Source organism: Ptiloglossa arizonensis, chromosome 4 (assembly GCF_051014685.1).
Source record: "Ptiloglossa arizonensis isolate GNS036 chromosome 4, iyPtiAriz1_principal, whole genome shotgun sequence".
Classification (NCBI taxonomy): domain Eukaryota; kingdom Metazoa; phylum Arthropoda; class Insecta; order Hymenoptera; family Colletidae; genus Ptiloglossa; species Ptiloglossa arizonensis.
This window is the reverse complement of record NC_135051.1, coordinates 23,059,971-23,083,285: the sequence shown is the minus strand read 5'-3', so window position 1 is coordinate 23,083,285 and position 23,315 is coordinate 23,059,971. Positions and strand designations below refer to the sequence as shown.

The 23,315-nt window shown below is 40.2% G+C and overlaps 5 protein-coding genes across 13 annotated transcripts in view; 3 read left to right on the top strand and 2 right to left on the bottom strand.

Moving 5' to 3' along the window:
• Positions 1 to 15,379, top strand: part of LOC143145939 (uncharacterized) — an 80,243-nt gene extending 64,864 nt beyond the window's left edge. For 5 of the 6 annotated variants that reach the window (XM_076309791.1, XM_076309793.1, XM_076309794.1 and 2 more), the window contains 10 exons: positions 966 to 1,153; positions 1,926 to 2,004; positions 2,114 to 2,256; positions 4,409 to 4,538; positions 5,272 to 6,261; positions 6,518 to 6,677; positions 7,009 to 7,118; positions 7,278 to 7,410; positions 7,483 to 7,560; positions 8,343 to 10,003. In XM_076309791.1, coding sequence (XP_076165906.1) covers positions 966 to 1,153; positions 1,926 to 2,004; positions 2,114 to 2,256; positions 4,409 to 4,538; positions 5,272 to 6,261; positions 6,518 to 6,677; positions 7,009 to 7,118; positions 7,278 to 7,410; positions 7,483 to 7,560; positions 8,343 to 9,990 — 3,659 coding nt within the window. In that variant the 3' untranslated portion in view covers positions 9,991 to 10,003. Of the gene's footprint in view, positions 1 to 965; positions 1,154 to 1,925; positions 2,005 to 2,113; positions 2,257 to 4,408; positions 4,539 to 5,271; positions 6,262 to 6,517; positions 6,678 to 7,008; positions 7,119 to 7,277; positions 7,411 to 7,482; positions 7,561 to 8,342; positions 10,004 to 11,666; positions 12,729 to 13,591 lie in introns of those variants that run through there. The other variant, XM_076309792.1, reaches the window with a different exon arrangement.
• LOC143145949 (queuosine 5'-phosphate N-glycosylase/hydrolase-like) lies at positions 15,156 to 17,797 on the bottom strand. 2 transcript variants are annotated; one of them, XM_076309817.1, is made up of 4 exons: positions 17,727 to 17,797; positions 17,078 to 17,471; positions 16,684 to 16,895; positions 15,156 to 15,990 (listed from the first exon to the last, which is right to left on the bottom strand). In XM_076309817.1, the coding sequence occupies exons 2-3, from the start codon at positions 17,171 to 17,173 to the stop codon at positions 16,743 to 16,745; spliced, it is 249 nt and encodes an 82-aa protein (XP_076165932.1). In that variant the 5' UTR covers positions 17,174 to 17,471; positions 17,727 to 17,797; the 3' UTR covers positions 15,156 to 15,990; positions 16,684 to 16,742. The 2 variants fall into 2 exon arrangements, with proteins under 2 accessions (XP_076165932.1, XP_076165933.1); XM_076309818.1 differs by having other exon boundaries at positions 15,156 to 15,957.
• Positions 17,798 to 18,059: 262 nt separating this feature from the next.
• LOC143145944 (queuosine 5'-phosphate N-glycosylase/hydrolase-like) lies at positions 18,060 to 23,149 on the bottom strand. Its single transcript, XM_076309808.1, has 6 exons — positions 22,506 to 23,149; positions 22,108 to 22,323; positions 19,526 to 19,685; positions 19,059 to 19,172; positions 18,795 to 18,980; positions 18,060 to 18,614 (listed from the first exon to the last, which is right to left on the bottom strand). The coding sequence occupies exons 1-6, from the start codon at positions 22,599 to 22,601 to the stop codon at positions 18,376 to 18,378; spliced, it is 1,011 nt and encodes a 336-aa protein (XP_076165923.1). The 5' UTR covers positions 22,602 to 23,149; the 3' UTR covers positions 18,060 to 18,375.
• LOC143145942 (uncharacterized) lies at positions 18,065 to 21,651 on the top strand. 3 transcript variants are annotated; one of them, XM_076309806.1, is made up of 6 exons: positions 18,065 to 20,013; positions 20,092 to 20,577; positions 20,674 to 21,021; positions 21,091 to 21,227; positions 21,341 to 21,398; positions 21,507 to 21,651. In XM_076309806.1, exons 1-6 carry the CDS (start codon positions 19,958 to 19,960, stop codon positions 21,520 to 21,522), a joined length of 1,101 nt encoding a protein of 366 aa, XP_076165921.1. In that variant the 5' UTR covers positions 18,065 to 19,957; the 3' UTR covers positions 21,523 to 21,651. The 3 variants fall into 3 exon arrangements, with proteins under 3 accessions (XP_076165921.1, XP_076165922.1, XP_076165920.1); XM_076309807.1 differs by lacking the exons at positions 21,091 to 21,227; positions 21,341 to 21,398; XM_076309805.1 differs by having other exon boundaries at positions 21,091 to 21,646.
• The window catches only part of LOC143145485 (uncharacterized), a 16,585-nt gene continuing 14,920 nt past the window's right edge, over positions 21,651 to 23,315 (top strand). The window contains exon 1 of the mRNA XM_076308893.1: positions 21,651 to 22,909. The gene's annotated coding sequence lies outside the window, so the exon portion shown is untranslated. The remainder of the gene's footprint in view (positions 22,910 to 23,315) is intronic.

Genomic DNA, 23,315 nt, shown 5'->3' with positions numbered 1-23,315 from the left:
ATTGTTACAACATACTTAGTATTATCTACTTCTTCGATATAAATCTTAATAAACAATACCAAATCATTCGAAAGTAAAGTGGCAAATAATTTTGATCGTCGTAACAAAATTTGACAACTTTATTTTTGCTAGAGTTCAATACTTGGTATAGTTTATACCGAATAGATAAATATTGAACAACTACATTGATCTAAATCGTCTTCAACGTTCGATATCGCGTTGTAACATCGACCGTGTATCTTTAGTTAGAGTCGCAATCAGGGCAGTTGGAGTTTCCCGCAAAAAGAGTTCAGCGGGTCGTTTGAGTCGAATTTCACCCGACGATCGCGCAAAAACGACGAGAAACGAGAGAAAGAAGAATGAAGAATCGCTGACAAGGCCGTGTCGGTGAAATTATCCCCGTGTGTTCGCTCGTGCAAACGAGAGGCTCATCGTCCGATCCATTACCGATACGGGAACTGTCGCCTCGATGAAAGTGCGCCTTTGGCTCCCGGTTTTCCTGTCGCGTCACACTCGTTAACCCTTTCGCGGAATTTATTTAACTCTCGACCACGGTTTCTCTTCAAACCGAGGATAACGTACCAACTTTAAAACATTATCCTTTTAAACGTTGAAATTTAGAAACCACGATAAAAAGATTCGAAGAATTCGATGTTTCGAAAAGAATTGGAAATAATTTGAAATTTGTTTATTTTTCAAAATTATTCACCTAGCTAACAATTTTCGAGTGAGACTCTCCGTAATGGATCGAAATGAATAATTTTTCTACAATCTTCGTCAATTGTATCAAAAATTTGTACTTTGAGGCGTTAGAGAATGAAAAATTTAAAGAATTCGACTCAGGGACAACTCGAGGACTTACTGTACTTGAATTTTTATTTTCTTTTTCTCTCGTTGCGCGGGTTTGAAATCCTCGATTGAGAAACGAATCGAATAATTTCATTGTTTCGAAATTAAATTTCCAGACGAATCTAATTCGGACACACCGACGATGGCTCACACGGCGCTCCGGGAGATCGTCGAACGAGCCGTCGAGGAGGCCCGGAAGTTACCTGGTCTCGGTGATTCCGGTGAGACCGAACGAACACGAGAAGGAAGGAACATCACCGAACAGAGTTACGAAGACCTTCTCGCCACCGCGATACTTAACAAGGTTGCGAATTAATATTTTGCATCGCTCGAAAATTCAAAAACCTCGATAAAGAATCTCCGAAAAGAGGGCCAAATTTTCCACCAAACTTCAAAATTCAATTACTGAACAATATAATACTCTTTTAATTTCATCTCGTCTTTCGATCTTTCAACCATTTTGTTCAACGAAGATACACATAGTCATTTAAAAACGTTAAAAATTGATTCCATTTCTCGAACTTACTACATTTCGAAACCCTTTTCAAAAGTAAGGTTAGGTCAGACAATTTAACCTCCAATATTTCATCCACTTCGTTTTGCTCCTCAAATTACATATACGTATCATTAAAATAGATTAAAAATCACACACATAAAAATTGATTCCATTTCTCGAACTTGCTACATTTTGAAACCTTTTTCAGAAGTAAGGTTAGGTCACACAGTTTAACCTCCAATATTCAATCCACTTCATTTTGCTCCTCAAATAATATATAAACACCATCAAAATACATTAAAAATTACACACATAAAACTTCCCTCCGATTAAACACACTATACTTTTAAACACCTCTCATCGAATACATCGAAACGAGGTTAGAAACATCACTTTCTACGTATCCCTTTTTCCCGCGTTAATTTCGCTCGTTTGTAATACCCAACAATGTCGTTAAAATCGAAACGAGAGAAAAAAAAACAATTTATTAGAAATAACGAAATTTTGGCCAGCTTTTTGGGGCGGTGGTGGATATGTTCGGCCAACGGATAAATCGATGAGCGAACGTTGGATTTTCTAGGTCATCGAGAAATTCCAAAAGGAACAGGTGGACGGTAATAGCAACGTTCTCCACGGGAAACCGGTGTCGGCGACCAAGTGTAAGTGTAAGCGTCGCTCGACATCGCGCCGATAATCGCGACGCACCGATTCGAGCGCAATTTAGAAAACGGGGCGACGACGATTTCACGGTGTCGCTTTTTTTCCCAGGCGAAAGCGAGACGGGCCTCGACGAAGGCGTAGAGGAAGGCTGCAGCAGCCTGGAGCCCCTGTCCCAGGACGAGTGCAGCAGCGAGTGCAGCGCGTCCTGCTTGAAACACGTTAGAAACCAACCGGAGCCATTATCTCTGACGGTGGGTGGTCCTTTTACAGCGATCGTTTCTCGTCTACCTAGATCTATCCTCCCCGAAGGTTTTACGTTTTCTCGCACTTCGATTTCATCGACACTATCGAGACAATTGAATCGTTTATTCGAATTTTTTTTTTTTTTTTTGAATAATAGATTTAATTATTTGCTAAGAAATTCGAAACTTGACAGGTACTAATAATATAAGAGAAAGATCTAGAAGTTTGCCTAGGTTTGAAACGAGTATTACTACTTGACAATGCAAGTGACTTCTTCGATAGATTTCGGGAGATTTGAGTTGCTCGATCGATGAGTGAAAATACCTATATATATATTTTCTGCAATAATAGATTTAATTATTCACGTGCTTCATAATTCGAAACTTGGCGAGTACCAATAATACAAGGGAAAGATCTACAAGTTTACCTAGGTTTGAAATGAGTATTTCTACTTGACAATGCAAGTGACCTCCTCGATAGATTTTGGGAGATTTGAGTTGCTCGATCGACGAATGAAAATACCTTTGCTTCTTTCACAAAAATGTGAAGCAGACACTTTTGCATCGAGAGAAATTGATTTACAGGTTTGAAGGTGCGAGTGTGTTCTTTGAAAGTCATGACATTAGTGTGCACGACGCGAACGAAACGTTTGTTTCTTTTATAACAATATGTGCGTGCATTGGGTGGGAATAACATTCATGGACCGAGAAGATCGCTAGGTAGATATCGTAGAAGTTTTTCGAGCCAGTAACGCGATAATTTGAATCATTGAGGAAGGTCATCGGTTAATCTACGACATTCCAGAGTTATCGAGTTATCGCGTTCGTTCGATAAAGCGACGTGATATTGGAAAAATGCTTCCACGAAACCGCCAGGTGGTTCTTGTATCTTCTATTTACGCTCGTCGAGATTAGCGGGACAGGACGCGAGTTGTACGTTCGATTTAGAAGGGGAAGTTGTACGGTGGGAATAGTTATGTCCTTGACGTCTCCGCAAGGACACTTCAAGGTCGACCGAGGCTCACTGGGTACGATCTAACGGAATATTGTCTCTTTTGTTCGCATTATGCGAGGTCGTTCAAGATCGTGGACGCGTAACTAGCTGACCTTGAAACCGCAACTCGTGTCATCGTTCGTCAAACCGTCGACCTTCGATCTGTCGCGAGGTGTACCTTATCGTACACTCGTGACCTTGAACTCGGATCGAGTAGAATCGCGTCGCACCGAAAACGATGAAACGTTCGAGGAAATAAACAAAATCGACCTTCGTGTCTCTTCGACGATTCCGTCTACGATAAAAATCGTTTTCGTTTTATCTCCCGATGAGAACGATCTTTCATTTCAAGTAGCAATCCGATCGTTAAAGATTTCGGTAACATCGAGATCTCGCAGACCTCCGTTGGCCCACTTGAGCGAACCAAAAAGCGCGCGATAAATTCTTATCCACAAAGTGGCGGCTAATTTGAATTGGTGAACGAAGTAACGGGGCAATTTCGTGAATAGGTTTGTAGGCTGACGGGGTGATTGCCCGACGAGTTCGGTGTTGATAAACGACAGGAGTGGAACCGTTGCTCAGCATCGAAACACGCGCACTGAGAACGAAAACGAAAATAAAAAATGATAAAACACTCGCTTCGTTCTCGCAACCACCGGGTTTGGACCACCGTGAACGAAGCCTCCGGGTCAGAAAAGACCCGTGGTAAGACCTCGCAAGAATATTTCGATCGAACATTCTATTATTTCATCCCAGCTTTGTTAATTTTCAAGGGAACCTGTACTAACCCTACAATGGGTAGGGCAATATAAAAGTCTCTCCGGGTCAAAAAAGACCCATGTATCGACCCTGCAAGAATATTTCGATCGAACATTCTATTATTTTACTCCAGTTTTATTAATTTCCAAGGGAACCTGTACTGATTCTACAATTGGGCAATATATAAGTCTCTCCGGGTCAGAAAAGACCCGTGATATGACCTCGCACGAATATTTCGATCGAAGATTCGATTGTTTTACCCCAGCTTTCTCGATTTCCACGGGAAAGTTCCACCGACAGTGTAATCGAACGGTAAATTCCCTCTGAGTCTGAAAAGACCCACGCTTGGTACACCTACTGTTAAGTTTCGAAGAAAAGGAGAAAAGGACGCACGTTTTGTCGTTTCAGATAGAAGAACGTATCGAGGAAGTGACCACCACGTACGGATCGGACGAGGATCCTAGGGATAACGATGTCCTGGCAATCAGGAGCACTCATCGAGTCCCATTTCCTGAACTCGGTATGGACATCATCGATCGTGAGTATCAAGCACATTGGACACGATCAATCGCCCGCAATCTCGCAAAGCGCTGTTCGCCAAGTTCGATCACATCCACGGGATCACGGCTTTGTAACTCATTATGGTTGAAATCGAGCGTGAAACGAACCTCGATAACCTAAACACCAAGGTTCTTTGACCTGGACTTCGAACTGCTTCCGCGAAACGTATAACGAAGGTGTCGAATGATAGCACGGGTGACGAATAACGCTCGGATAAGCAAACTTTTCGCTGACGATGAAACGGTGTTTCCAAATAACCAACCATGTGATTATACTTGGCGAACAGTCGACGTCTAACGTTATTAACGATCAACTTCGGTAGTTGGCGCCGCAACTACATGTTCCACTGATTGAACAAGGTTGAGTGGTAGTTGTCGTGTCGTGTTCGAGTCGACTTCTGAGATAATAGCTCTGCTCGCTCACGAAGGGGTTCAGTGATCGCGTACGAAACCAGAGCCTCGTGTTTGCAAAGATAAACAAGGAATCGACCTTGTCAACTTCTTACTACTGATTTGAAATCCTACCAATTGTCACGAGCACTTCCAAACAGTTTCTACTACACCCTGTACAACTCGAAGTCGAACGAACAAAGTCAAATCCAAAAAAAAAAAAAAAAACTCCTCATAGATCGATTCGAGGACTTAGATAACCCATCGAGATCGATCAACGATACTTCCCTAACCTCGAACCCTCGCAAAACCGAATTCCAGCTTCGCAGGAGTCGTCAGAGGACAGCCAAGAGGAGCCGGACACCCCGACGACGCACATAGGTTTGGTCTCGCCGATCGAATCCTGGGAAGAGAATTGGCTGTTCCAGAAAAAACGGGTCCAGAGTCAAGCTGACCCCGTGGCCATGCTGGTACCGAATCCCAGTGCCGGTTTCAAGGCCCTGATCGGCGACAAGGACGCGGAGGACACCTCCGATCTGTCCGAGTGTTCATCGGCGCAATCCGACGAGGAGATAGAGAAGGAGCTAATGGAGGCCATAATCAACGTTGTGCCCCGCTCTCCGGAGGTAACGGGCCAAGAGAATGGGCTGGACAAGTGTCTGGACACCTCCAGCGACGTTCCAACGAAGGAAAAGTGCCCGATGATGCTTTCCAACGGTGTGCACGCAGCTGGCCGGGAAACTGACCACCTGGAGAGGAACGAGTCTCGTGTTCTCGCAGACACGAGCACGGTGAAACCGGTGAACAACGTAACAGAACGATCGGTAGCCCAGAAGGAGGATTTTGAAAGCGAGGAAGAGGTCGCGGTGGATGTTGAAAAATCGAAGACCGGCGAAAAGGAAATCGAAAACTCGGAGAAAGCTGGAGGTGAACGGGAACAAGCTGTCCTAGAATCGACCAGTGGGATCAACGACGATCCAAAGAAGATGGCGGCGTCCGTCACCGGACCCAAACAAACGGAGAACAACAATCGAGATTCGACGAACGAGAACAATTCGTCGGGTTCGAACGAGTTGGTCCGACCAACCAAGGATTCCTTGCCTTGTTCCGATGTGCCAAAGACACCCACCTCCACACCAAGGAGGACTTCCATGACGGAAGTGAGCAACGAGAACGAACCGACAACGTTCACCTTCGGGGAGGAACAGGTCCTGAACTCGCTGGAACGCGCCAAGAAGAAGCTGATGGCCGTCGATGACGACACGCTCGAGGCATTCAAGGAGATCATGTTGGAGACGAACGACTTTCATGGTAAATCTCTTTGGAACTTGTTGCTCGAGAGTTTCGTGGGTTACGGTATCTCGCTAATACGTACGCGATTATGGAGTTTCGAATCGCGCGGTATATTATTCGAAAGTGGATCTTGAAAGTCTCGTTGAAAGTCTCGATTGGTCTGGAACGTCTCGTAACTGACGTCACGGATTCGATGTGCTACGTCGTTATTGATTCGTCTTGATTCGTACCGTCGTTAACGTAATGTTTGCACATGTTCGCGCGATACTTGCAGCCGAGGACATCCAACAGGAAAGCGAGTACACCGAGCATTACGACATAGCGATCCAGCGACACTTGGACAGTCTGACGAAAACCGAGACATCGGTCGCGGAGAACGGGACCATCGACGACGAATCCGAAACGCTGGAGAACCCACCGGAGACCAAGGGCAGGTAAAGTGTGACGAAACAGAAAATTAATCAATGATCGAATCTAGACATTGAATACCGAGAATTGGTGACATCGAGTGGGACACTTTTTGTGTCACTCGGTAATAGTTTCTGAGTCGATTCCATCGTGCGCGTGAAATTGAACTTTTTTTTCTTTTCCTCGGCTCGTGTGAAGGGATTTCGAGTCACCTCTACGTTGTTTTATATCGCGAGGTTTCGTCGTTGGCTACGTTCGTTGCGTAACATCGACGCTGACCGTCCCCCGAGCGTACCTAAGGGTCTTTCTTTTTGCCTTGATGATATTATAATTGGATCTCAACATTCCACTGTGCAGCAAGTGCCGTGAAGCTGTGGCTGTAGCCAAGGCTGAATCGGCTCCCCAAACGTCCCTGCTGAACAAGAAATCGGAGGAAGAGGTTCGACTGGCGACTCCACCGAGACCAGGTGATCATGTTGATTAATTCCTCGTTGGTTGTATCGGTCGTCTCGCTCCGGTTCACGTTTTTTACGTTCGATTGTACGAGCCGCGTTCAATCGAGCGTGAAACGCCTCGATAAAAGTATCTTTTCTAACCTTTTCTCAAATGGTGTTCGTCTCGTGTAGGCACAATCGCCGAACGCGAGCACAAAAAGTGGGAGAATGCTCCGCCCATTGAGAACAATCCTTACAGCGAGGAGAACATTCAAAAGAGGTTATGGGAGAGACAGTACACGAGGAGATCGTCCGACATTCCTGGGTAAAAGTCATGCTAATTCGCCGTAATACGATGGTAAAATAATCGCGTGCAATGAATGATCGTATTGTTTAGAATTCACACCGAATTGCCGAAGAGCAACGGAGCGGATATGGAAGTCGTTCTGACGCCACAAGAACCGGACATTAAAAGGTGACGTCAAATTACCTGGTTTCGAGAAAACGTATCGGATTGTTCGGAGAGTCGTTTCGTTTACCAAAATGGAGAATGTATAATTTAATCAAATGTTTATACGCTCTGAAAAAATCGTTTTTCGTTTTCACCCAAAAAAAAACGAAATGACTTTTCGAACGACCCAATATAATATTCAAATTTTCGTATTCTCACATCTTATTAATAACCGTATACACATTAGAAATTTTCTTCGTACGTTGCATCCCAACTGGTTGCATTAATCGTGTACGCGACACGTTTACTTATATCGTGACAGTATTCATTGTAATGATTCTAACGTGATTGAATTATTCGTTTCTTGTTTCAAAATTATTCCTTTTTACAATGAAACTACATTTAAGTATCCTTTAGTGAAATATAATAAATAAATAAATAAATAAAAGTAAACATAGTGTACATAACAAACACTAGACACATTATATTCGTGGAAATGTGCCTTTAGGTGATTAAGCTCGAATCTGAGCCAACTTTAAGGCCAGAGATCACCGAGAAGACACATCCCTCATTTATTGTTTAAAAATCGGGGGTCACTGGTAATAAATATTCGTTGAACAGAGCCACTTTACACAAGTGGAATTGTGACTTTAGTCTCGACATCGTCTCCATCGAGTTGTTCGCACGTACCATACCCCAAGTGTCCCCTGTCGTCAGTTCCATATCCCCCGGGCCTACAAACATCTATAACAAACTTTAAACCAATCGTCCGATTCGTTTCTGATAGAAATTCGTGGCATGTCCAGGTTCGGCAGGGACTACTACATCAACGAATCGAAAACGTCGAGCCTCGAAAAAGGGCGAAGATCGGCCGCTTCCACGTCGAGCAGACCCAGCAGCTCGTTGTCCCAACGATCGAGCTCGACCGGTGCCGACCAGGAACAACAGGTGAGTTTCCAGCTCGAAAAGTTCGAGGCGGCCTCCCTGCGCGGCAGCCTTTCTAGATGGACCTCTCGCGATTCGTACTCCAGTCCGCACTTCGCGATCAACCCCCTTCTTCACATGGATCTCGACGATACCAAGCCAGAAACCGAACCCATCGAAACTAATCACGCTTCGAACGATCAGCTGCGGTCCACGGAAGGTAGTATGAACGCTAAACACGTGGAGTATTCAGGGAACCATCCACGGAAGATCGCGAAAAGTGAAGAAAGAAGGGACGAAACTGCACGGAGAACCCGCGAAGCTCTTAACGTAGAGGGGCGAGCTCTCAACGTGGAGGACGAAGCTCTTAACGTGGAGGACGAAATTTTCAACACGGACGACGATGCATCGAAGACGGGGTCGTTCTCGACAACCACAACGAATATTTCCTTCGCCCTGGACGAACACACCGGAAAGATAGCTTACAATCCGCTCTACGAGCCGGAACGACCTAACCCGGATCGCGATTCTGGTACCTATTCCATCGACACCCACGATCTGGAATCCAGCAAGAGACAGGAACAGGAGTCGTACGCAAGACTGTGGACCAACGACTGGGACACCGAGGGTAGAAAGAATCAAATACTCTCGTTCAATGGGAGAAAGTATTGGAGCTTCAACGGCGACAAGTATCACACGTTCGGTGGTATAAAGAGTCTCGGTCCGAGATTCGTGTACGATTCCGACGAGGAGGCGAAACCCGAGGAATCGGTCAGCTTCGATCCCGAGAACTTCGCCAATTTGAAATTCCAGACCTTCGGTGGGATAAAGAGTGGCAAGAGGATCGACGGGAAGGGACTGCCGACCTACAGGAAAGTGAAACTGAGATCGTCTATGAGGACTCACAGGAACCTCAGAAACGCTAGGACCGGTCAGAACGATTCCGTTTCGCAGATCGAGGCCACTCGCAGGCAATATCGAGAGACGAAGGACACTGTACACGAGAACTTCGATCTACGATCCTCCCAGCCGATAGAGGATCGCTCTGAGGACGAGTCGCTTCAGGACAGAGAGGTTCGGAAACGCTTCGATCGCAGAAGACGTTACGATGAATCCTTTCACGACCAGGCCAGAATGGACACCTCGTCGTATCGATCGTCCTCTGACGACGACTGGCAAGACGAAGAGGTCCACGTGCCCGATAAGAGGATACTGACCAAGTTCCTCAAGGACGCCACCAACAGAGTCAAATCGCGCCAGAACTCGGACGATCTCGTGTATTATCTGAACACGTCGCGAAAGAAACCGTACAACAACGGTCCGAGGAAATTAAAGACCCAATGCAAGCATCCTGTGTCCGATGACGATGACAGTCTGAAGCTGGAGCCACCCATCGTACCCGAAATGGTCGAGAGAACCTTCGAGACTCTGAAGGACCTGCGAGTCGCTGGCAAAAAGAAGAAACGCGAAGCAACCGTCTCGAACAAAAAGCTGGGGGTGAGGAGTCTGAGCGACGTCACAATATGGTGATCGTAGAGGGGGATGGGAGAGGGGGATGGGAGAGGGGAGGGGATGTTAAGTGATCGCTTGCTTGGAAAAAATGACAAGAATCCGATATTCCCCGAGTAGTCTCGACGAGTTTTGCAGCGTTTATTCGTTAAGAGCTCAAGGGGGGCCAGAGCTCTTAACGTGGAGGATAGTTTCGTTCCATCTCGTTCCCGCTTTCACAGGACAGGAATGGATCGAGAAGACGAGGAGAGCCAGTAACGCGTACCCTCGAGCTCTTAACGTGGAGGATAGTTTCGTTCCATCTCGATCCCGCTTTCACAGAACAGGAGTGGATCGAGAAGACGAGGAGAGCCCGTAACGCGTACTCTCGAGCTCTTAACGTGGAGGATAGTTTCGTTCCATCTCGATCCCGCTTTCACAGGACAGGAGTGGATCGAGAAGACGAGGAGAGCCCGTAACGCGTACCCTCGAGCTCTTAACGTGTATTGTACTCTCATTGGAACGTTTCCGACCTATCTTTACAGTTCTTTCGACGCGAAAATCGAAAACGTTCCAACGAGAGTGAAACGCCTGTCGAAACTGTCGCAAAATATGAATTTTTACAACTTACTATTAAATTAGTTCTTTCTTTTCCTTTTTTTGTTGCTCAAAGTAGAGACCAACGGTTCTGCGGTATAAGTAAGAGAAAGCAGAGATCTGCATTTTATACGGTTAAATTTTAAGAGCGGTGCCATATTATCAACAAAGTTCCTCAACGGTGTCCTAAATTGAATTACAATTAGGACGACGCTAACAGTCGTTCCATTTCAGGAAAAGTTTCACATAAAGTTATTGTTACACGCGAGTAGGAAATATGGCCTCGGGCGCTCGCGAAACAATGTATGCTACACATGTAACTATTTTTAAATATATTATTTATGAACAATCGGCCTTTACTTGAAACGCATGACACTCTTACGGTGTAGGTTCCTACTTCGATCCTGGTCGGAGCTCTCTCGTTTCAATTCGCTCTTAACACGTCGCGTGGCAATGATATCCCGAACCAACAAGGGGTTACTGGACCACCCTTTGGGGCGAGCACTGTAAATAAACTTCATTGACTCTTTCTTGTAGATAGATGCACGAGTAACAAAGCAACCCTGTACAAACGAAAACAAGCCAAAAAAAAAAAAAAAAAAAAGAAACGATTCCTACATATGTATATATACATAGTACACGTAGATCATAGAACGAACGCCGTCGAAACGTGACCAAGCGTTCCGTGCGCATTGCACGTGCATGAACACTGAGCGAAAGTCAAGCCTGTGGTCGGTAAGTACCCATTACATGCGTTTATTCGATGCATGGTGACTAACAAACAACCCAGGTGCACGCAGGACACGATTTGGAGCCATCCAACGACCCCGGGTCACCCTTGATTCTCGATCCGAAGATCGTACACCACGCAACAGAAAAAAAAAACAAAACAAACGCTCTCATCTATCCCCACCAAGACAAGGTGTTCGAATACTAACAACGCTCGCAAAAAAACCATAAATTTCTCGCACCCGACGATCTTTTGCACCGTACACGCTTGTACACGCACCGTACTAACCTCAGCTACCTCTGCCCCCAACTAACAATCCTCACGGGTCAAGAATTGTCCAATCACACGGTTCACGATCTTTGACTCTACTCGATATCGTCTTCTGTTCCAGGAGGACGTCCCCTACAAGGAGACCGAGTTCCTACTGAATCGTAGCAACGACGTCAAGTCCAAGGTGGCGAAATGGCAGAAGAACAACAATCACCTGGAGCGCAAGTACCTGTCACCGGTGAGACACACGGAGGCTCAGAACGACGAAGAGAAGAACGAGGAGAAGTACACGAGGAAGACCGATTGTACCTGGGAGGAGCAACGTATGGAGGAGATACTGGAGAACGAGAGAAAGAACAACAAGAACGAGATCAACGCCAAGCTGAACAATCAGGAGAACTACGACAACCCGGTGATCGAAACGAGGAAGTCCAATTCGGATGACAATCAGCGCAAGATCAAGAGGATCGATCTGAAGGCCTACGGATTCGAGAATGCGTTCCGTTCGAACGACAACGTGTCCAAGACCTCTGCACCCAGAGTAGTGAACAAATTGGACTTGAAGTCGTTCGGTTACGACGGTGGTATCAGACGAACCCAATCCAACATCCATCTGAACAGCATCGTGAACGAGAACGAGTGCAAACCCAGGATCGTCAGGATGACGAACAAGTCGAACCTAGTGCGTCAGAATGGCTACGATTGCCAGGTGATCGAGACTCGAGCTTCTGGGGACAATAATCTGACCCAGAGCACCGAGACTCTGAACAAATTCGAGGAGGAGGATTACAGTGAGTTCGGTCTGAAGGCAGCCAAGTCAGTGCCCAACTTGGCCAGGTATTACTCGAACGCCAGTAGCACTCAGGAGGACGAAGAGGAGAGGTACAGTCAGAACTCGTACGAGTCTGGCGGGATGAAGAATGGCTCTGCCAGGAATATGACCACAAGTCGTAGTATGGAGAAACGTAACGTGAAGAGCAGCGAATCATCTGTCGACGAGTCGGAGAACGAGACAGATCATTCTTACGAGAAGGAGCTGACTGGTCGATCGATGACGAATGGCGAGAAGAAGGTTACGAATGACAATGGATTCGAGAGGAAGATATTACCCATGCCTTCTGTGAGAAGACTCGCTCAAGCATTCAGCAAACAGTTGGAACCTGAACCTTTGCCTGTCTCCAGGGTAAGAGTGTTAGATCGTTCTAGGGAAAGTTATTGGTGATCGAGGGGAAGAAAATTAACGATTCAGAAATAAAGAAATATAATTAGAATAATGAAAATAATTAAAATCATGATAAATTTGAACGTACCTTGGTCTCTTGTTGATGATAGTTACCAAGAGTATTAAGAGTAGAACTCAGACCTAACCCAGACCTAAAAAGTAATTGTAGCAATGAGTGGACAAAGTTTGAGAATATTTGTTGGGCGTTTCGATATTGGTTTTTCAATTCTCTTGGGCGTGCAAATGTAAATTTAAACATGGGAGTATGTTAACGAAATGGAAGGAAGTTTTTTTTTTAATATGAATTGAAAATAAAAATTCAACGTAACATTTTTCTACCTTGACTGAGATCTCCAACGAAACGATGTCGTGTAGGAAAATTTCGAAATTGAAGAATTCACAGAATGGAAAGTCACGCGGTTGTACAAGCTGGCGGATAATTAAAGATTGTTCGAGCGGTTAGACTGAGTGTACAGTTGCTTTATCGAGGTCCCGGAGGAACTTTAACAGATTCGATACCTCGATTACCGTGCTCGCGAACCGATCGTCGATTCAGTTCGCTAACAATTAGTATCGGGTTGTTCGGAAAATAATTTCGTTTTCCAAAATGAAGAATATACAATTTAATCAAATGTTTTCCTACACTCTAAAAAGATATATATATAATTTAATAGATATAGATATATAATTAGAAATATATAATTCAATCAAATGTTTTTGTACACTCGTGTTTCATTTTCACCAAAAAAACAAACAAACGAAACGACTTTCCAAACGACCCAATATTTTGTATCGAACGCGATTAAAATTTTTTTACTTTTCAGGCAACCAAACCGAGCAACGTGGGCAAAGACAGGTCATCGACCCCGGAAGTGCAAATAGTGGAAACACCGAGACAGATGCACAGTTTGACCGCCAGATCGCTTTCGAAACAATTTCGAGAGGGTCTCAGACAAATCCCGAACAAAGTGACGTCACCTCCAGCGAGCCACGTGACCATGGAACAGCCCAACATACCGGAAAATCAAACGGAAGTGGTCCCGGCTAAAAGCGACGACCCGACCAACGACACGCGCGTTATTTTACCCGGGAAAATGAAATCGAACATAATATTCTGGGAACAGATGCAGAGGAAGAGTTGAACAACTCGATCACCATTGTGATAAGAGGAGAAAAAAAAGAAAAGAAAAAAATTGCTACTCGATTCGCGTTGATTGACCAACGCGATCAAACAACCGAAGAAACCTACACGTAGGAATTAAGTTTGAAAGTGAAACGAAACGTAAATTAAAAGCGCTCGGATGAAAAAGGGGAAAGGAAACACTTGTAACTCCCCTTTACGAATTTTCTTTCATTTTTCTTCTTCGTTTCGTAACGTGTACAAGCTCGTGCACAATTTCGTGATTCTCTATTCTACTGAACGTTGACCTGCAAGGAATTTGATCGATCGACCGGCTCAACGAAGCGCGTTAAACGGGTTGCCATCCTTGCCGAGTGCAAGAATGCACAACAACGTTCGCAACGGAGTCAATTGACCGAAACGATACAACCTCAACGAATAATCGACGGATACGTCCTGTTAAGTGCATCGTCGAGGGTAAAAGCAATCGTAATCGCGACGGGGACAACGTCGATGCGATTGCGTTCGTGCCAAATGATATTAACGATCAGCCAAAGAAGAAACTAACTTTCTTTTATTTTTTTTTTTTTTCTTTTCTCTTTTTCGAAACCTACTACCAAGATTTCAATCTTCGTACATTCTGATCGTTCGCGTTGCAAGATTACGGCCGGCTCGACGTACCGATTCGCGGTATCGTGAACTGGCCGTAAAACGATCAACTCCACGCGCTACTTTGCGATTAGCTGTACATATACGTCACTTGAAATTGTTCAAATTGTTTCGTGTATATAATGGAGAAGTAACGAACGAACGAATGAACGATCGTCGCGGAGTTTACGAACCATAGAAATTCGTGTAAGCTTCGAATCCGGGAGATTTGTAACGATCGGTTTGGAAATCTCCATCGGGATGTATATCGCGAGGACCCGGTACCTCGGCGCTGCGGTGTGTTATTTATTATTTATTGATGTTCAGAAATTTGTATCGATGTACATAACGAATTGTTACGAAGATTCGGTGGACAGCGTGAGACAATTCCTTTTACAATGTACAACCAAATTTTTTTAACGATTTAATCACACGTCGCCTGTACACTGAGACCGTGCTATAACGAATATTATATATATATATATATATAAATATATAAATATATTGTTTATTATTAGAAAACATCCGTGAACGTCTTCTTACCAACTGTTTTTGTTTTTTTTTTTATTTCACGCTTAAAAAGTAACGAGGCGGTCAAGGATCAAGGATTATCGGGGTCGAGTCACAGTGGCCCATAAAAATGCTCAGTTTTTATTCGAAAGTTCGAGAATACATGGGTGGGTTCAATTGTAAAGTTATTACCAATATGCACCTGTACGATTGTGTATCGTTCGGTCACAAAAGTATTCAGTGTTCTAATTAACTGTAAAACGTTGAACACAGTGTATACGTGTTTGTGTATAACTTTATAATAATCATTATTTCGTGCATCCATTTTGCGAAACTATTCTACACGTACTTGAAAAAATACCTCCACGAACTGTTCCCCAAATACGTCTTTGAAACATTCGGTAATATATGTATCTGGTTTTATAAAATTCAATTTCATGGTTCCCACCATTTTTTAACTCAACGTCTGCAAAGATCAAAGACCATACTGGCAGCAGTAGCTAAACTCTAGGGTCTAGAACTAACGCTACTATCTTTTACCAGCTGGTCGGATTTATCAACATTGGATGCACCCATTGGATGACATATAAGCGGAGATTACTGTAATCACTGTACCGAATGTACAGAATTCGTTCAAAAACTTACTACACTGAAGCCTACTTAATCTACGTCATCAAATTTACCTAGTCCTTCTCCCTTGAAGCAAGACCAAATATCAGCCACCAATATCTGAGCCCTTTTATAGAAGCTGACTAAAAAAAAAATCGCTCCTTCTTATACTTACCTTCCTGAATAAACGATTAATTTCTGTATTTAGCATGGTCCACCTACCTCTGTAAGTTTCATAATCCGACTTTTCTTGGAACAATTCAAATTCGTTCGCGATTAGTTTAAGCAATTTTTCAGCCGAACCTAAAGATGAGTTGATAAATTCTGTGAACATACCTAGGGTTGAAAAAAATTTCATAATCTAGCCTACAGCATTTATGTACATACAGTAGAAGAGAAACAAAAGTTAGTGGAACAATAGTATGTATTAAGGTAATAGAATAAAGTGGTTTAAATATTAAACAATTAATATTTTTCATAATATTTTAGATTGAAAGAAAAGCACGAATTTCAAAAGAAAGCAATTGGAAAAGAGCAATTGTGAGAATCAAGTATTTAAGCTTCAGGATATCTGTAAACCTCCAATGGGACAAGATGGAGATAAGGTAATATTTTCTTTTAAATGTTTCATCTAGGACATAAAGTATACAACTAAATATTAATAATTTCGTGAAAATATCTCTTATCACAAACAAATAAACAAAAAACAAAGGTAAATAAGGAAAGAAGCACAAATAGTAGAAAAATAAGAAAATTAACTAAAGGAATAGAAAATAACATAAAAGGGGAAGATTTAAAAGCAAGAATCTGTCTACAATAAAAACAACAGAAAGTTTTGACACCATAACACCTTCTCTACCTTCAGAAAAGTGCAGATGTCAAATAATTAAAGATACTATGAAAGCTATTACAACATAGTATCATTATTCTCATATTATTAAATAGATCAAAAAGTAATCAGTTATACTTTTCCTTAGGTAAAACCATTCTCAAGTCTTTTATTACAATTATAAAATTATTTTGACTCACGTTCAATGCTCTCTTACAGCAGTATCCAATGCAAAATATCCAGTGTGGCCATTAACAGTCTATGTAACAGAATCCTTTGTCCAAAAAGAATAATTTAATGTGTCTAAGACAAATATCCAATTGACAGCTCTTGGATCTTTTGTGGAAAGGTGTAATTCAAACGAAGAAAAATTGTTCATGTTTATTGTGTAATTCTTAAGGCCTTCCAAAATCTGTAAAAGGAAAATTTTTATCATTTATGATAAATCACGATAAATTACAATACAATAAAATATTCCATAATCTTGTTCAATCAATAGAATTGTACAATAAAATAGTTACAGCAAATTTTATTATAAAAAAATGAAATTTTAGGAAATGGAATATATTCAAAAAATAGTAAGAAATTACTTACTGTACAGGCAAGATTTTTAACTTCTCCTTCTTCGATGAAAACAGTCTTGGACAGCCTTACTATCAATTTTGCAAATTCTCTCGACATTAGGGCCATCGTTAGAGAAATATCACAGTTTATATAATTACCAATTAAAAATTAACCTAGGTGCACATATCAGCCGCGTGTGTCTTCTCGTACAGTCAACACATTACATTATCCCGCTTTCAGGCAACACGTGACATAATCACGTGACCCATGATTCGTGGCGCGGTAGCAACGATTGTTGTAGGTCATGAACCTTTGCTTTTTTCCAGATAAGACTATTGGAGATCATAAACTTATGACTCTTCCAAAGGTAAGAGTATTGTAGATCATGAACACTTACTTCTTTCCAAGGTACAATTAGATCATTCTAGAAGAAGTTATTGGTGATCGAAGAGAAAATGATTCGTTCAAAATTATTCAAAAATTTGAATAGATGTTGACCACTCATTGTACATGAGTACCAAAAATACCAAGAGGGGTCGCCACCAGCAAGTAAAATTTGAAAATATTTATTGAGCGTTTCAATATTGATTTTTAAATCAATATTGGTTTTTAAATTCCTCAAGGAAGTTTTTTTTTTAATGTGAATTGAAAATAAGAATTCAATGTAATATTTTTTTACCTTGACTGAAATCTCCAACGAAATGATGTCATGTAGAAAAATTTGGACATGGTCGAAATGTCGTCGCGAAGTTTATAAATCGTATAAATTTATATAAACTTCTATCCAAGAAATTGGTACTAATTCATACATAAATTTTTTTCGAGATGAATATTGTAAAGAGTTCCTCTTATAAAGTACACCAAACTTTGTGCTGTAACCAATACTATGTATAAATATATTGTTTATTATTAGAAAAGATCCGTAAACATCTTTTTACCAACTTTTTTTTACTTCACGCTTAAAAAGTAACGAGGCGGTCAAGGATCAAGAATTATCGAGAACAAGTCACAGTGGCCCATAAAAATGCTCAATTTTATTTGAACGTTCGAGAATACATGGTTGCGTTCAATTGTAAAGTTATTACGAATATGTACTTCTACGATTATGTATCGTTTGATCACAAAAATATTTAATGTTCTAATTAATTGTAAAACATTGATCACAGTATAAGTGTTTGTATATAACTTTATAATAACCATTATTTCATGCATCGACATCCATTCTGTGAAACTAATCTATACGCGTTTTAAAATACTCTCTTCGAGCTGTTCCCCAGTGTTTCCAAATACATTTTGAAAATCTTGATTGGCAGGAAATATTGAAACGTTCAGTAATATATGCATCTGGTTTTATGGAACGGTATGTGCTCCAATTGAGCAGCGTGTTCCCGTCGATAACCCCACAAAAAATGATCTATCAATACTGCATTGATGTCTGTTTTCTGTAACTCAAGGTTTGGATAACGCTCGATCAAATATCTCACTTCGTCCCTCACCCATTCAACAGCCTCTATCGAGCAGCCGCGAATCTCAATTTCGTCGTCCTCGCCATTTTCTAACTCTACATCTGCAAAGATCAGAGATCGTTCTGGCACCAGCAGCTAAACTCTAGAGTTTAAAACTAATGTTATTATCTTTTACTGGTTACTCGGATTTATCAATAGTGGATGGACCCATTGGATGACGTATAAGCTAAAGATTACTGTAATCACCGTACTAAACGTACAGAATTTGTTCAAAAACTTACCACACTGAAGCCTGCTTAGCAATGGATTGCTGTAACGTATTGCACCAAAGTGCACGAGGACTTGTGGAACACGGTAATCAGCGAACATCGTGAAATAGTCTATATCATGGAATTTACCTAGTCCTTCTCCCTTGAAGCAAGCCCAAATATCAGCCACCAATATCTGAGCCCTTTTATAGAAGCTGACTAAAAAAAAATCGCTCCTTTTTATATTTACCTTCCTGAATAAACGATTAATTTCTGTGTTTAGCATAGTTCACCTACCTCTGTAAGTTTCATAATCCGACTCGTCTTGGAATGATTCGAAGTCGTTCACGATTAGTTTGAGCAATTTTTCAGCCGAGCCTGAAGATGACTTGATACATTCCGTGAACGTACCTAGAATCGAACAAAATTTTACGATCTAGCCAACAGCAATTACCTACATGCAATAGCGAATTAGTGACAAAATTGAACTTAAAAATTTGGTCCCAAAAAGCGTTTGAACGCGTATTTACAAAGCGTTCCACTGTCCAGTGTATAACTTTACACTCTAAGTTGTATCCTTTGAAAGATCTAGAAATTGGCAGGAAAATTTCGTACACTTCGTATTTTTTGTTTTTGTTGTGTTTTATTTTAAATATAAGTTGTTGGCCAATAGTTCGGATTAGCAAAAAATCGGTAAAGTTCTGCACCAGATTTTTAAGGCTTAGAATACGAAGCAATCTTGGATAGTGATTTCGAGCATGTACCTTGATATTTTTCTAATAAAATTTTCCCGGCTTCCCGCAAGGATTTAACTCTTTCGTCTAAAAGTGGAATGCTAGTTTCATTATCGCCTCGAAAAATTTGTTCAGCGTCACATCTTGTTATATGAGAGTAATACTTAGGGTCGACTATAGGTTTTTCCTCCTGTTCGATGCAAATGAAAAGAAACAAAAAAAAAAAGGTGACGTACCTAGCATTTCAATGGTGACGTTTTTCTTTTTGTGATCACAACGCATGCACATACTTTCAAAATAACATGAACACAGGATATGTAAACAAACGAAGTTATATAAACACGAGAAGTAATGAAATGTCAATTTGGGTGAAATATTGATGTAACTGTTATATAAAATGTCATTTACGACTAAATTTGCCAAGGATTGTTTAACCAAACCCGTTGCCTTCTGGCAAATAAAATGATGTCAGCGTGCGATAAACGTGTAACTGATATAATCTGTCTCAAAAGACCCACGTGAGTATTCGTGTCTTAAAACATAGTAATTTATTCTTATAGTTAGTTCCACTTCATCCTGTTTTCTATGTAACACAGAGACTTGGATAAACTTATCAATTCAATTCCTAAACCTCAAGGTGCAATACCAAATTTTGGTTTGCCAAAATGGAAAGTAATGCCATTGGAATCAAAGATTCCAATGGTTTCTGGACCAGATGGTGCTTACAATTTTACACGACGTAAAATTGGAAAAGAATTATGGATTCCTGCAGCGGATGCAGAATTTAACTTGAGCGATCCATATTGCTACGAAATGCAATTGACTTATGATTCTCTTCATGATAAACATTTAGCTTCTTATCTCTCTAAACCAAATAATATTCAACATTTAATAAAAGCTGGACTGATTACAAAGAATTTAGATGCAAAATGCTCATTGCGAGACTACAATACATACAGAAGGTACTTACGTAGATTACACTGTGACAGTATAAGAAAGGAACTAAATAGAAGATCAAAATGGTCCATTGAAGAAAGAGCTATTCAGTATGCACAAGAACAGGCCCAAAAAGAAGTGAGAAGGTAATGTTAAAAAATGACATGTATTGAATTACATACATATACATGTACATAACATTAAATGTATTATTTAAAAACATTAGCATAAAATTTTGGTAGATTAAAAGAAAGAGAAAAGTTAGAAAAACTGAGATCATCAATTATCAAAAATCGTAAAATTGCTGAGCAACTGCAACTTCAAAAACAGAAAGAAAAACAACAAAAAATTGAAGAGAGATTACACATTTTATCACTAAGGAAACAAGAAGATCGAAATTTGCAACGTATTAAGAGTAAAACACATGCTGAACATATTCAACAGAAACGAAAAGCAGCAGCAGAGCATGAACGGCATAAAATAATTCAAACACTGTTAGAATGGAGGAGAAAGGAACACAAACACAAACAAACAATGAAAATGCGATTAGCTATTGAACAAGAAGAGAAACAAAAATTAGTGGAACAAAAGTATGTATTAAGATAATACAATAAAGTGTTTTAAATATTAATCGATTAGTATTATTCATAATATTTTAGATGGGAAAAAAGACACGAATTTCAAAAAAAAGAAATTGAAAAAGAACAATTCTTGTTGCAATGTATAGAGGTCCAACGTAAAAATTTTATAGAAGCATATCGTGAAAAAATAGATAAAGAAACAAAAAGAATGCAAAGTATGTGTTACAGAATATTTAAGAATTTATATGCATTCATTGATATATGTGAAAATTTAATTTGTAGACCTCTTAAAAGATGTGAAAATGTTCATAAACTGTTATTTCGCTAGGTGTCATGGGAATAGGAAACAAATTTGCTGTAAAAATGATTTTGATGATGACAATGGGGTATTCTATCTAAATTTGTAAAGATATAAGAAACATTCCGTGTTGAAATATTTTTTAATAAGTAATGTACCTGTTTAATAAAAATTCATATCATACATTATATTGTAGGATTCAATCTCTATAAAGCCTGGTCCTAAGAGTCAAGTATCTAAGTTTGAGGATACTTCTAAACTTCCAACAGGACAAGATGCAGATAAGGTAATATTTCTTTTCAAATATTTTATCAAGGTGATAAAGTAAAAATATCTATTATCACACAAAGAAAAAGGAAACAAAAGTAAACAAGAAAAGAAGCACAAAGGGTAGAAAAGCTGGAAAAGTAACAAAAACAGTAGAGAAAAAAATAGAAGGGGAAGATTTAAGAGTAAGAAAAAAGAAAAAATTAGCTACTCATAAAGGTAAAAGAAAGAGAGATAAGAAAAGAAAACAATCGAAGAAAGATGTAGATGAAGAAAAAAAATCTGAATTAGAAGCATTAGAAGAATCTATATCTACAATAAAAACAACAGAGAGTTTTGACACCATAACACCTTCTCTACCTTCAGAAAAGTGCAGATGTCAAATAATTAAAGATACTATGAAAGCTATTACAACATAGTATCATTATTCTCATATTATTAAATAGATCAAAAAGTAATCAGTTATACTTTTCCTTAGGTAAAACCATTCTCAAGTCTTTTGGTACAATTATAAAATTATTTTGACTCACGTCTAATGCTCTTTTAATAGCAGCACACAATGCAAAATATCCAGTGTGGCCATTAACAGTCCAAGCAACAGAATCCTTTTTGGTCCAAAATGAATAATTTAATGTGTCTAAAACAAATATCCAATTGACAGCTCTTGGATCTTCTGGAGAAGGATGAAATTCAAATGAAGAAAAATTATTCATGTTTATTGTGTGATCCTTAAGGCCTTCTAAAATCTATAAAAGGAGAATTTTTATCGTTAATAATAAATCACGATAAATTATAATACAATAAAATATTCCATGATCTTGTTCAATCAATGAAATTGTACAATAAAATAGTTATAGCAAATTTTATTATAAAAAAATGAAATTTTAGAAAAATGAATACATTCAAGAAACAGTAAGAAATTACTTACTGTACAGGCAAGATTTTTAACTCCTCCTTCTTCGATGGAAACATTCTTAGACAGCCTTGCTATCAATTTTGCGGATTCTCTCGGCATTAGGGCCATCGTTAGAGAAATATCACAGTTTGTATAATTACCAATTAAAAATTAACCTGATAGCAAATATCAGCCGGGTCTGTCCATGTACAGTCAACGCATTACATTATCCCGCAATCAAGGTACAAGTCACGTGAGACAATCACGTGATCCATGATCCTTGTCGCGTTAGCAACGATCGTATCGTAAACAAACATGGCTGTAAATGTCAAAATTCGTAGGATCGTTTCTTAGATCTTCTCTTAATTATGTGCACAGATGACCAACTTGACATAACTGTATTAGTGTTTCAGAGATTTATAATACGTCAAAGTAAGGTAAGCGCTTTGAATATTGAAATTGCGTAGTTAATATTAAAAGTATCGTTTCAAAGATGACGCACCGCAGCACATGTGTACTGTGATTACTTATGTACATGGAGCACAATAGCTAGAGAACTTGTAAATTTAGTAACACAAATTGCAACAAAATAATATTGAACTATACTCGAATTGAACGTAATACACGATACTTAATATCTTTTTCTGTTGTAATTTTACTACTAAAATTTAAGGTTATTTTCGTGGTGCTATAATAAATTTTGTACATACATTTCTTCTATCATAGTTATCTGTTTACGTTATATGAAAATAAAGTCTATGTGACACATTTTTTACGTCTTTTTTTCTACCTGAAACAATTCCATAACTGTATTACCTACATTTAATTATACTTTAGCAAACT

What these genes read in the sequence shown, in the direction of transcription:
- LOC143145944 (XM_076309808.1), bottom strand. Translation starts at nt 22,601, where the DNA reads ATGGCCCTAATGCCGAGAGAATCCGCAAAATTGATAGCAAGGCTGTCT. An exon ending in TTAAAAATCTTGCCTGTACA is followed by an intron (nt 22,324 to 22,505) that starts GTAAGTAATTTC and finishes CTCCTTTTATAG; the next exon opens with ATTTTAGAAGGCCTTAAGGA. An exon ending in CTATTAAAAGAGCATTAGAC is followed by an intron (nt 19,686 to 22,107) that starts GTGAGTCAAAAT and finishes TGCATCGAACAG; the next exon opens with GAGGAAAAACCTATAGTCGA.
- LOC143145942 (XM_076309805.1), top strand. Translation starts at nt 19,958, where the DNA reads ATGATGTCAGCGTGCGATAAACGTGTAACTGATATAATCTGTCTCAAA. An exon ending in GCCCAAAAAGAAGTGAGAAG is followed by an intron (nt 20,578 to 20,673) that starts GTAATGTTAAAA and finishes AAATTTTGGTAG; the next exon opens with ATTAAAAGAAAGAGAAAAGT. An exon ending in CAAAAATTAGTGGAACAAAA is followed by an intron (nt 21,022 to 21,090) that starts GTATGTATTAAG and finishes ATAATATTTTAG; the next exon opens with ATGGGAAAAAAGACACGAAT.
- LOC143145949 (XM_076309817.1), bottom strand. Translation starts at nt 17,173, where the DNA reads ATGGCCCTAATGTCGAGAGAATTTGCAAAATTGATAGTAAGGCTGTCC. An exon ending in TTAAAAATCTTGCCTGTACA is followed by an intron (nt 16,896 to 17,077) that starts GTAAGTAATTTC and finishes TTCCTTTTACAG; the next exon opens with ATTTTGGAAGGCCTTAAGAA.